The sequence below is a fragment of the Lissotriton helveticus genome, chromosome 2_1 (assembly GCF_964261635.1).
Source record: "Lissotriton helveticus chromosome 2_1, aLisHel1.1, whole genome shotgun sequence".
Taxonomy (NCBI): Eukaryota; Metazoa; Chordata; class Amphibia; order Caudata; family Salamandridae; genus Lissotriton; species Lissotriton helveticus.
The window spans coordinates 1131176181-1131188949 of record NC_136059.1 but is presented as its reverse complement, the minus strand read 5'-3'; the positions used below and the strand labels follow the sequence as shown (position 1 = coordinate 1131188949).

The 12769-nt window shown below is 44.7% G+C and overlaps 1 protein-coding gene across 1 annotated transcript in view; it reads left to right on the top strand.

Moving 5' to 3' along the window:
- Nucleotides 1–12769, top strand: part of ADAMTSL1 (ADAMTS like 1) — a 677686-nt gene that overhangs the window by 102532 nt on the left and 562385 nt on the right. Inside the window, exon 3 of the mRNA XM_078677817.1 lies at nucleotides 7449–7494. Coding sequence (XP_078533943.1) covers nucleotides 7449–7494 — 46 coding nt within the window. The remainder of the gene's footprint in view (nucleotides 1–7448; nucleotides 7495–12769) is intronic.

Here is a 12769-nt window from a genome sequence, read left to right as displayed (position 1 = left end):
GTTTTTGAAAAACTTTATTTTTTAAGACAACCTGATACCAACTCTCTTTTCTAAAGAAAGTCAAAGAGTTTCTTTCAGTAAGAGACCTCAGGACTGCTATTCAATCTCTCCTACTCTTGCGTCTGGGTGATGGTAATGACCTACTCTGTAGCTTCCCTGACTCCACATTGGCACTACTTAGGTGTACCTTACATTTCACACCACGTCTTATCCGGGTCCTGACATAATATGACCACATCCTGCCCATCCTGATGGGACTCCATTGACTTCCCTTGCTGGTCCACACCATATTCTAAACCAGCTGCATCATTTAGAAAGCCATCACGACAAGTACCCTCTCTAATCTTGCAGATAAACTCACTGTTTCTGGTGGTGCTTGACACATTAACAGTCGAGTAAGCAGCAGACTACAGACTAAAAAGTGTAAAGATGAAAAAAAACAAGACAGCCTTCCCATCAATGCACCTAAGAACTGGAACAACCTCCCCGTAATCATTAGGATTGTCCCAACGATGCTCCAATTTAAGAAAGAGTCAGACTCATCTCTTTAAAGAATGCTACATCACAGTGCCTTAACCGGCTGCAACCCAGCTTCCTCTTCTATTACCCGTGGTCTTTATGCTTGTGTTTGACAATGTACAGCGCTCCACTGCCTTTTGGCTAGAAATACCATGAGGCCTGCTAAACTTTGCATATGGATCACATTCCAGAAAAAGAGTCCTGTGAGGCACAACATGTGTCCATCCATCCGTGGAATATTAATGTAGCAGCCATTAAGACCCTGGTCCTTACAGAGAGCATTACACTGACTGCTGACATGGAGCACAGAAGAGCATCAGTGGAGGGGTATGGGAGTACCTAACTGCTGGCCTATGCCCGGCAGAAACAAAGAACATGAAAGTGAAATGCCATAGAACATTCTATTTTACAAATTTTTGGCTAGTAAATCCGCTGTCCCACTACCCAGTGTCCATGTTCGGGCCCAGTGCAGTAGGGCAAGACTCCCACATTGGTATCGGTACGTCTGTGATGCGGAAATGCAGGCCCATCATAGGTTTTCAACTAAAAAATGGGGAATATCTACAAGTACCAGTCTGGTCCGCCTTAAGTTTTTCCCCATTCTCAGTCCCTTTTTCACCCACACTTTTTGCCTGCTTCTAGCAGATGAAATACCAGTTTCAAACAAGGGAATCGCCATTCATGCACGAGCACTGATAGGAAACTGCAAAACATGCACGAGTTTCAAGTAAAGTGCTGAGCGATTCCAAGAGGTCCCTTTAAGCAGCGCTCTCGCGCGCTGCATAGCGAGACCTAAGAAGAAGCTGTGGCAGACATGCAAAACTTGTAATTCCTTTTGCCAGACAAATTGGAAATTACTTGGCCTTTACAGAACGCTTTCTATCTCATCTTAGGTACTGCAAGAACTTGAGACAAAGCCTGACAAAACATAACCAGAAATCAAAGCCAGAAAAACAAAATATTTAATAAATGTATCAGTACTGGTTCATATACCTACGAATCGAAATCAAAGGGAACTACACTTTGTGATGTGGCATATGTGGCCATGTACCAAGCACTATCTTAGCCCACCGCTGAGGCCTTCTGGCCCCTCTAGCCATTTTTGTATTGGTCTGTCTCATGATTCTAGTGGCTGTATGGAGCAGCCATTTTGAAACGCTGCCCACTATACAGGTTTGTAGTATTTGCTGCAATGTGAGCTACACGAATCTTTGGGGTCATTACAAACGCTAATACTTCAGTACCCGTCTAAAACACGGAAACAAACGCTTCCAGAACTTTCATCCAAGTGATAAAATACGAAAACCTGCCTCTCAGAAGACTATCTCCCACAAGCCCGTGCTTTCCACGTGAAGAATGAGCGTCTCCGGCTGGAAGAATGTGGATGTTCCCCCAACTACAATAAATACAGTTGCTTGGCCGGAGTGATGTTTTGATAGCACGTGCTCCGGCACATCTGCGCCGTGGAGCAGGCCTCGCGCCTCTTTCGAAGGCTTGCAGCCTGACCACGACCCAGTCATCTGGAGGAAGGCGAGCTCTTTTCTGGGGCATTTAAAGGCAATTGAGTCATAAATCACATTGAGAGATTAGGCTCATATCTGCGAAATATTGCAGTTGGTGTGAGTCCAAGCAGAGCCGCGAGGCTCTCTGCAGCAAGGTTTGGATTAGGCAACCACTGAGCTGATCCCAGAATGCGGATGCATGCCGAATAAAAACATGCCACTAGCGGTGGGGTCAGCAGGGTGTTGGCTAGCATGCTTATGTCCCTCTGAGGAGAGGAGTGGTAAAGAAAAGCATACTCCATTAAAAGGTGCTAACCTAAGACACGCAGGGCCTGATTCGCAGAGGGCTGGCGGAGGCCCCGCAGTCGTGGGGGCAGTAGTTAATTTGTGATAAAATAAGTGCTGGGGCTCTCGTCAGGAGCCAGCTGTCACCAGCCCATTGCTCCTATTAGCGCCGCCTATAACAGAACCAACTACTAACCATGAAACCCTACAAGTGGGGAGAGGATGTGTAGTAATGGCCATAGCTGATGACTTTAGAGCTCGAGAACAAAGTTCGAGTCTCGGCATACGGTGAACATCCTGTGATTCTAGGCACTTAATTTTCCCGTACCCAGCCGCGGTCGGTAGGGGAGTACCTGCCGGGGCGGTGACGTGGGGAGGGACAGGGTGGGGATTAGTAATGTATGGATAATGGAGGTTTGCAGGTAAGTAAACATTTAAATAAATCAAACGGATTTTGTTGCGTGCACTGCATCCCCAAATGCAATGCAGTGCGCGCAACGAAATTCGTTTGATTTATTTAAATATTTACTTACCTGCAAACCTCCATTATCCATACATTACTAACCCCCACCCTGCCCTTCCCCCTCCCCACGTCACCGCCCCGGCAGGTACTCCCCTACCGACCGCGGCTGCCTGTACCTACCAAAAATGAACGTGTCCTGAACCGTTGCTCATGAAAAGCACTCCAATACATTTGGGTCGAGTTCAAGCTTTAAGTGCCGGTGTAGATGATTAAGTGTTGGTGCTGAGCACAGGAAACAATCGGCTCAAACTGAGCACTGCATGGGGAATCTCCGCACTCGGGACGGAATCTCTGCAATGAGAGAAGCGGCCCTTTGTGAATCAGGCCCTATGTATTTGTTATTTGTCATCTCACTTAGTAACATATATGGGCATACTCACATAGGTAAATTCAATCAAAAGCAGAAATTTAGTTTGAATTTACATTATTTACGCCTGCCAGGAATTCACAAAGGGATTCAGCAGAGGTGTAAGCCCTTTTACCGGTGCAAAGCTCTTTGCAACGAATGTGGAAATGTCATTACTTGTAAATTCTACTCAAGGTGTGGGATTTATGGTACTCATGGGTGTTCCAAGGCACGGTCCACCTTTAATGTTTGTGAATGTCCTCAAATGATATGTTGGTGAGTATTCAGAAACTGCTAACATTTTCTTTTCCATCAGAATCAAAAAAAGCACAGGTGCACCACACCACAACACACAGTTCAATAAGGACAGTTATAGAGTCCAAATTCAGTAAGTAACGAGGGAAAGGTTCCTCAGTTTAATCTTTGTATTCCTTTACGTTGAAAATGACACAGTATAGCCAACGCGTTTCGTTCCAGTGCAGGACTTCTTCAGGGCGCTATATGGGAGAATAAAAAAAAACATATATAAAAGAGGGTGTAATACGAATGCTGCGTACAAAGAAATTTGTTTGTCCGGCAGAATAAATCAAACACGATATGGAGGCCATCCAAGTATAGGTCACGGTTAGTCACAGAGAGTAAGACACTCGACCCACCGAAAATGAGGTCAGAGTATGATTTCGTCTGCGTACTACACGAAGTCAGATTCCAATAAATCAGCAACGAGATGGAAGCCTTCCAGGTATAAGTCACGGCGAAGCACAGAGAATATAGCAATCGACCCACCAATATGAGGTAAATAGGCGATACAATCCATGTATTGCGCGAAATTCAATTCCAATCTACAAACTGTTCAAACAGTAGGTACAATCCATCTATGTACAGCTTCTCAGGCCAGGTCCTTTAAGGCTAGAGGACCAGGATCGCATTATGATAGTCGCAATCGAAGAAAATAGCCCCCAAACACGTCGCAGTAACGCAGCTGATTCTAATCAGTTGAGTTCCTGAGGGAACAAGCACTGTGACGGTGGGTGCTGTTCGGTGTGCACGCGGATCCCTGTATAGATGGAAGGGGCAATATTTATTTTGCGGAGTAATATTAGGTTAGGTGTTGGCATTGAGAAGGTTCCACTGTTAGTCCAAGAATTTATTTGTATTTTCCTTTCCATCCTTGAAGAGCTTGTGTTTTTACTCCAGCCAAGGGCTCACATGAATCCCTTTCGAGTATGAAAAGGGAAATGGATAACCCCAAAATTTGGTTGGGTATAAGAAAAGGGATTTCTCCACAGGGAACAATATTTACACTGAAAACTCTATGCAGAGCGAATGGTATCCTGATTGGAAAATCACTATTTTCCGTGGTATCTTCATGAAAACTTGTGCCAGCCACAGCTTTCACGTAGATTTCAATCAGATTTCATGAATTCCACAAAGTAGTAAAACAACACTCAGCTGTAGACTTAAAAATCTGACAGTAGTCTTACTACTATGTTTGTTAATTTGGCACGTTGTGTTTTTTTTCCTCACCGAAAATGATTCACTCACTATGGTAATGTTAGTATTTTCGATGAGGGGTATGTAAAATAACAACTCTCACAGAGGATTCCCATCTTTACTGCAACTGTGCTAATTTTGTGGTATTGTATCTTGACACAAATTTCAGACCACCTCCTTTAAATTAGCCCTTGACTGATTACTCAAGCAATTCAGATAGAAAGTGGGCAGAATGTACTAAGTTTCGGTTTGCTTCTTACATGATTTTTAGGTTGCGCATAAGACAATGCATGTGCTGGTTGTTGCAAAACGTATTGTTAGCATAGAGTGGACATAGGGCCAGATGTACAAAGCTAACGTTTTGCATTCAGACTGCCTGTTTTTGCTGACTTTGCACACTTTTCCACTGCTAACCAGTGCTAAAGTGTTTGGGCTCTTTCCCTAAAGCATGGTAAAATTGGCTTACACTCAATTGGCCTGATTAATTCACTTGTAGGTCCCTAGTACATTAGCTTACACTCAATTGGCCTACTTAATTCACTTGTAGGTCCCTAGTAAAGTGGCACTACGCGTGCCCAGGATCTGCAAATTAAATGCCACCAGTGGGCCTGCCACCAGTGTGCCTGCAGCACTTATTGTGCCACCGACGTAAGTAGCCTTCAAACATGCCTCAGGCCTGCCATTGCAGAGTCTATGTGTGCAGTTTTCAAATGCCATATCAACCTGGCAAAATAAACCTTTTGCCAGGCCCAAACCTTCCTTTTGAACACATACGTCACCCCTAAGGTAGGCCTGGACAGGCCAAAGCCAGGGTGCAGTGTATTTAAAAAGTTGGACCTGTACTTTTACATTTTACATGTCCAGGTAGTGAAGCCCTCTTAAATTCATTTTTCACTACTGCAAGACCTATCACTCAGATAGGATAACATTAGAGTTACCTTATTATATTTTGTAAGTGTAATTTCCAAATGGGAAGAGATGAACTGTTCATTTTTGATGTCTCTGGAATAAAATGTAAAATCCTAACGTATGGTGAAGTTGGATTTTAAATTGCGATTCTGAAAATGCCACCTTTAGAAAGGTGGCATTTTCTTCCTTTAGCCCTTTGGTGCCTGCAGCCTGTCTCTGATCACCTGACTGGGTGCAGTTAGCAGTTTGGCTTTGTGCATTCTTCCTAGACAGCCACACACAATGAGAGCTTATGTGTGACTCGATGGGCCATCACTGACAGGATGGGAGAGAGGAGATGGGCCCAGCTACACTTGAACCTGAATAGGCTGTGTCTCTTCTCCACACAAAGCGCTGCATACCCTCTGTAGTGAGTCTGGAGCCAGGGTCAGAAAGGCAGGGCATCTGTGCACTTCAAAGGAATGCCTCTAGAATGGCAACCCTACTTCAAAGGCACAGCTGTGTGTAAAAGAAGAACATCAGACACCAACTCTTCAGTTCACTTGTGGACAACTGGATACTCTGCCATCAAGGAGGACTGCTGTGCTGCTGAAGGAATGCAACTATGCTAGACTGCCCTCTGCTGGACTCCTGCTTTCCTGTGCTACCCTGCTGCCTCCTGCCTGGGTGAGAAGTACTGGGCCTGCATCCCTTGAACCAAGAACTCAGAGTGACTCCAAGGGCTAGTTGGCTGGCCTCCTGATCTGAAGCCTCCTGGACATAACAGGCTTCCAACAGCCTTGCATCTGCACCTGGACTCTGCCATCTGTGAATCTAACCTGCCAAGTGGTGCCAACCCAGTCCTGAACCCTTGGAAGTGGGCCTAAGGTACTAACCAGTCTTTGTGGATCCAGCAGAGCTGACATATCTCCTCTGCTACATGGTTCAAACCCAAGCAGAACTGCCACTTACTGCAGGGATTGGACTCTTCGCAAAGACCTGCCTCACAACCCACTACTTCAGCGAAGGGTCTTGCATCCCTCATCGACAGCAGCCTTGACGTTGATGCCAGACTCCGCATTGCAGCCTCACAGCTCTTCTGAACCGCTGCATTGCCCCAACTGCTCGCCGCACCCTCAACGCCAGAACATGCATTGCAAGCCCCACCAATGGGATCCTCGATTATGGCACGGGCCTTCGCTTCTCATCCTCACTGCATCTCGGAAACTACACATCGCTTCAACTACATGACGCATCTTCTACGCAGGTCCTCACAACGTTCCACAAATCAGGATTTAAGGTATTTTGTTCAGAGGGTCTAACTGAGTCCCTGTAGTGGGCCAGTGCTCCATCGCGGTCGGGCTGAACTTGTAACTTTGTCCCGGTCTGGTGCAGCAAGAAATCAACAGTTGGCACTTTGTGCTACTTGGGGCTATTTTCTCTAAACATTCAAAATTTTAATATCTCCAGTTCCACTGTTTGGATCTTTGTCATTTTAGTCTTACTTTATTTATTACATTAAGCTCTATTTTTTAACCTGGTGTGCAATGTATTTGTGTGGTATTTCCACTGTTTTCCTGTTTGAAGTGTTGCTCAAATACTTTACACATTGCCTCTAAATTAAGCCTGACTGCTCTGTGCCAAGCTACTAAGGGGTTGAGCACAAGGTAATGTGGATTTGCTTCTGGCTTACCCTGACTAGGATTGTGGTTACTGCCTGACCAGGGCTCTCACCCCAGTCAACCAGTAACCCAATTTCTAACACTTGTCCTTTTCCAAAGTGTTTAACAAATGAAGGCAGAATTGAAGGCGGAGTATTTCTAGTTCTTGGGTGCATGCAATTTTATCAAATGACCTATCAATAACGAGTTCACCATTTCTTTTTTTGTAGAAGCTGTGAAGGACGAAACATCAGATACAGAACTTGCAGCAATGTGGTAAGTTTATTTTAATGTTGTATAATGATGGCTGATGAAACAAGCCTAATGTACACTGAAGTTGCGTAATGTTCTGAGCATCAACTATTGCACAAAACAACCAGCCTGAAGCAAGACATTTGGGTTGATTTATTTGAACACTACTACATTGTGCAGCGCTGTTATTAATCTTCACAAATTATCAATTTTTCTTACAATGGCTAATTTGTGTTTAGAAAGACTCTATCGTGGTTGATTTCCAAGTCATATGTGAGCCTTTGTCTGGGGAGTTGTGCAAAGCCAGTTTTATTTTAGTTTCGGTCACAACTATTTAAATTATTATATTACTACAAGAAGCTCACATAAAGTAGCTGCTTTTTAAACGGGATTGTATTTTCCTAACCCAGACAGTGGAGGCACCCTCAATTGTCCTGATCATAGCTCGAGATAAATGGCATAGGGGGCAGAAACATGTCGACTTCTTGTCTCTGTCTCGGGAGGTCTGCAAAGCCAAGCTTATTTTAGCTTCTAATTGTCATTTCACAACTATTTAGATTATTATATTTTTACAAGAAGCTCACACACAGTAATTACTCCGTACAGGACTGCATTTGCTCAATCCAATCAGTGGAAAAGTATAGATGGGGCGCCCCCAAATCTCCTGAAAACAGATCAAGTTGAATGGCACAGGAAGCAAAAACATGTCGACCCCTTGTTAGAATGGTGTGTGAACCACATATTTTTAAATCTTTGTGAAAGAAGTCAAAGCAAAGAAAATGCATGAGTATAGACCAGCCGCAGCCCATGCAGGTAAGGGCAGTGGGGCCGGACGGATGATGACCAGGGAAAATGAAATAAAAATGAATTTCTCCTGGTCATCGTCCGTCGAAATCCCACCTTACCCAGCCCCACTGCCCAACGGCTCTTACCTGTACGGGCCGCGGCTGGTATAGACATTTCAATGCCATTTTATTATGTATCATTCCTAGTTACACACTGATTCATGTTGAGGTGTGTACACCACATGTACAAACACGAACATTTTGCTAATAAGTTTATCAAAGAGTGGCAGGATCAACCAGTCAAATAGGGTTCCCACAGAGCACAGGTAATCACCCGTTAGGGTCTCAAGGCACTGGGGTGGGATCTGCAGTTCTGTTGAAGAGCCAGTTCAGTCGAAAAGCCGGGTGTTGAGGTCCTTCCTGAATTGAGGCAGTGACGGTGATTGCCTGAGATGTAGAGGAGGAGAGCTCCAGGTCATTGCGGTGAGGTAGGAGAAGGATCTTCCTCCGACTTTGGCTTTGGGAATCCGTGGGATAGTGACCAGGGCCAGGTTGGCAGTGCAGAGGTGTCTGGTTGGAGTGTAGAAGGAGAGGCTGTGATTGATGTATGCAGGTGTGCATGAGGAGCCTGAAGGTGATTCTTTTGTTGATGAGGAGCCAGTGGAGGTTTCTCAGGTGATCGCCGATGTGTCTGTGGCGGGATATGTCCAGGATAAGTCTTGTGACGGCATTCTGGTTTCTTTGCAATTTCTTTTGGAGCCTTTGGGTGGTGCTGACATAGAGTGTGTTGCCATAGTCAAGTTTGCTGCTGACGAGCGCCAGGGGACTGTTCTTCTGGACTTGGTAGGGATCCACTTGAGAATCTTTTGAAGTGTGTGGATGCAGGAGGACAAGATGGTGTTGATTTGGCAGTTAATTGAGAGCGAGGAGTCAAGGATGAAGCTGAGGTTATTTGCATGGTTGGTGGGTGTGGGGGGCTCCCGAGCGCTGCGGGCCACCAGGAGTTGTCAGAGGCAGAAGGGGTTGTTCCCGGGATGAGGACTTTGGTTTTTTCGGAGTTGGGTTTGAGGCAGCTGTCCTTTATCCAGGTGGTGACTGCCTTCATCCTATTGCGCAAGTTGTTCTTTACGGCTGTAGGTTCGTCAGTGAGGGAAAAAATCAGCTGGGTGTCGTTAGCATAGGAGACGATGTTTAGTCCGTGGTTTCTGATGATGGCTGCCAGTGGGGTCATGTAGATGTTGGCGTAGCTGGAGATCCATAAGTGGGGGGTTGCGTGATGATGTGTTGATGTCTGCGGAGGTCAGTGGTGGTGTCTTGCGGAAGGCAGTGTCAAGTTGATCTTCAGTGACCTTGTTCCAGCTTTTGCACGGATCGTGGTGGGTGCAGTGGTGTTGGGTGGGTTTGGTGAAGGAGAAGTTGATGCAGCGGTGCTCAATCAGTCCAGGATAGTAAAATGGTCTCAGTATTGAAGCTCCGAAAGTGGGCCTCCACATATTAGGGACAGGTGTTGCAAGAGCCAGGACTGATGATAATGCAACTGTTACTAAAAAATAATGTATTTTGTAAATATTCTTGTTGTGAAAACAACAATGACGACAATAGAGGTCAATCAGCCATAAAACCTGTACGTAATTTATGCAGATGGTTTCCAGTGCTCGGCACAACAACTTAATTGTCTGCACCGGTGCTAGTGTCAGTCCACCTTATAGTGGCGCTGTCTTTTTAATTTTGAGATGAGCACAACAACCGTGTTTATTAAATCAATATACATTGAAAATAAATAATTCTGGAATAATAGGGTATGGGTTGTGTAGGCTACAGTTACTGTCCGAGAAGGGCCCTGGCACTTAATTTTTTATAAATTAAGCACTGCATAAAATACAGGTGGTACATCCAAACTTAGCTCGAGTGGTACCCTATTTTACAAAATCTGTGTATTTTAAGAGTAACTTAAGGAGGAAACTTGCCAGGCCAGGATTTTGAGAATCTGGGCAAATTGTATAAGCCCCAAAGGTTTAGCAGTGATTAAAGTGTATGCCTCACTAAGAAGGCACTGCCTTGATGGACCCATAAACTTCTTTTTGTATGATGTTCATGTACGACCACTTTAGACTAGCGGGGTGCACACCTTTTCCATTTCCAAACTGTAATGCTTCGGGTTGCTAAGAATATATTCTCATCTTAGTATAACTATCTCACAAGAGATTACCCCGTTTGTTAATAGAATGTGTTTATCCCTCTTTTGTGATTCCTGATTGAAAAAAAGAATGAAAGTCAGTTGGGTTTTAATGTTTATTAGTACTGTGCTGTACATACACACAATTTACATCGAGTTGTATTGCTCTTGACTGTTAAGGCGGAGGGTCCTGCAGCAATGTATTGCCAGGGCCTGCAAAATAAATTAAAATATATTTTAAAAATAGGATCAGGATGTGGTGAGAGAGGAGGATGGAAGAGCAGGTGAGGGTGAGAGAGTGTAGGTGAAGGCTTTGTGGGGCTTTGGGCCCACAAGGCTTTGTGGGGGTAAAATAAACATAAAGCTGAGTTGGGGTGGAAAGAAGCAGCACATGAGTGAACAACATACTCGGCGGGGGAGAAGCACACAAGGAAGAAAGCAACATTGAGCACAGTGGGTGGGGGAGTTTGGCAGGGAAGAAGAAGCACATGAGAGAGAGCAGCACAGGAGGGAGAGAAACACGGAGGGTGGATATTTAGTGGCGACGAAGCAGAGGAGTGAAAGAGCTGGTACTATCATAGAGTACCTAACCAAAAAGAAAAGCATACTCTTCTAAAAGTGAGCATTAGAAGTATATGAGTCAGCCTTTCAAAGGATGGTAAGAGGCTATGCTCCAGGAAAGTGACCAACACATGAAGAAGGTAAGCCATCAAATAAGAAGCAGGCAAATGTGAGTGACACTAAAGCCAACTAATGATAGGCAATAATTGGGCAGTAAGTCCAATGTAAATTCTTAGTAAGTCCACAATAGGTCTTTTGTCAACCAGATAGCTTGCGATGTCTGATAGGCTAGACTTAACAAGGAAGTGCCCCCGCTGTAACTTTTCATCTGAGCTAGGAGCAGTTGCCAGCGACAGAGAACGAGGCAGTGGTCCACAAGAACTGTTGCCTCCTCCTTCTTGTCGCTCCACAATGTGTTACTTTCCCGCTTATTGTGAAACTGGTCACTCCAAGAGACAGGCATTGCAATTGTAACACATCTCAAACTTGAAAGCAGATCCTAGTCCCTGCTTTCCCTGTAATACATGAAAAGATACGTGGACAAAAGCACCTCATAAACATTCATGAGGCTAGTTTGCTATTTGTTTTGCACAAAATTAGTATATCAGGTGCAAGGCACAGAACTGGTGTTGTACTGTGCTGCACAACTGTCCTGCAGCAATGTGACAGAATCAGTTAAATGTAATCTCTTTAAGACCTTTCCTCGTGGTTCAGTAGGCGATTAGGGGAAGGAGATTTGTAGATAATAGGAAAGTATGAAAAAGTATAAACTGCTCTTCTGCCCAACCCCCTTCTTTAATATTTTCACCTAGTGGCCCCACAGGCCCAGACCGGTCGGACAGTCATACAGGAATTCATTCCAGCTTCCACCAGAAGTGCAATTTTGTTTTCTTTGAGCTCCAACCAAATAAACCCCTGCTATTGTATTCAATCGCAGCGTGACCAGCACCGGGAGCATCCAGGCTATACGCCGTAAATCACTTCTCAACAGCAGAGAAAATGTTTTTCATCGCCCCAGGAATCCAGAAGGGCCAAAGCAAACTCGGGATGCCGAGCCGCGGTTGGCTTCTCCCTCAGAAGGGCGGGCTGTGGTGCGGTGTCATCAGGACGGCCCGCGAGGCCTGGCCACGCGGCCCCATGGGTCATCCTGGGCTCCACATCCGGCCTTGTGTTACTATATCAGACCAAGTAAATATTACTGTTTCTGGGCACATATGGGTATTTATAGAGAGAATATAAAAAGGTAAACTATCCTCAGGGCACAAGTCCTAAAAAAAGAATTGGGGACACTGAGGTCTCAACAGGAAGTGACGTCACGAAAGGTGGCGTGCACCATTAGACTCATCTAGCACATTCCTCGTTCACCCTGGTGTATAAATGATCTGTTAGATGTTCAACATTTGATTCATTGCCTTTTAGACTCCCCATTTGACCCCTGTTTTGATGATTGTTTTGGGTACTGGTTATTATTCCTGTATATGATTATTGTACGTACTCCCCTTATCTCGCTATGCTCCATCGCATAGCCCATTCCTACTCGTGCACTCAGGTTATATTGAGCTGTTATGTTTGTACTAGTTGATTGTTATGTTTGTACTAGTTGATTCAATGCTTATTTTAGACTCCCCATGTTAGACTCATTTTTTGATTTGTTACCTTTGCTTCAAATTGTAAAGTGCTCTGATATCCTTCGGGATCAAGTTCGCGCTATATAAAACTTTATAAATAAATAAATAAATAAAATTGCCTCCCCTCGCTCACACCTTAGATGCGATTG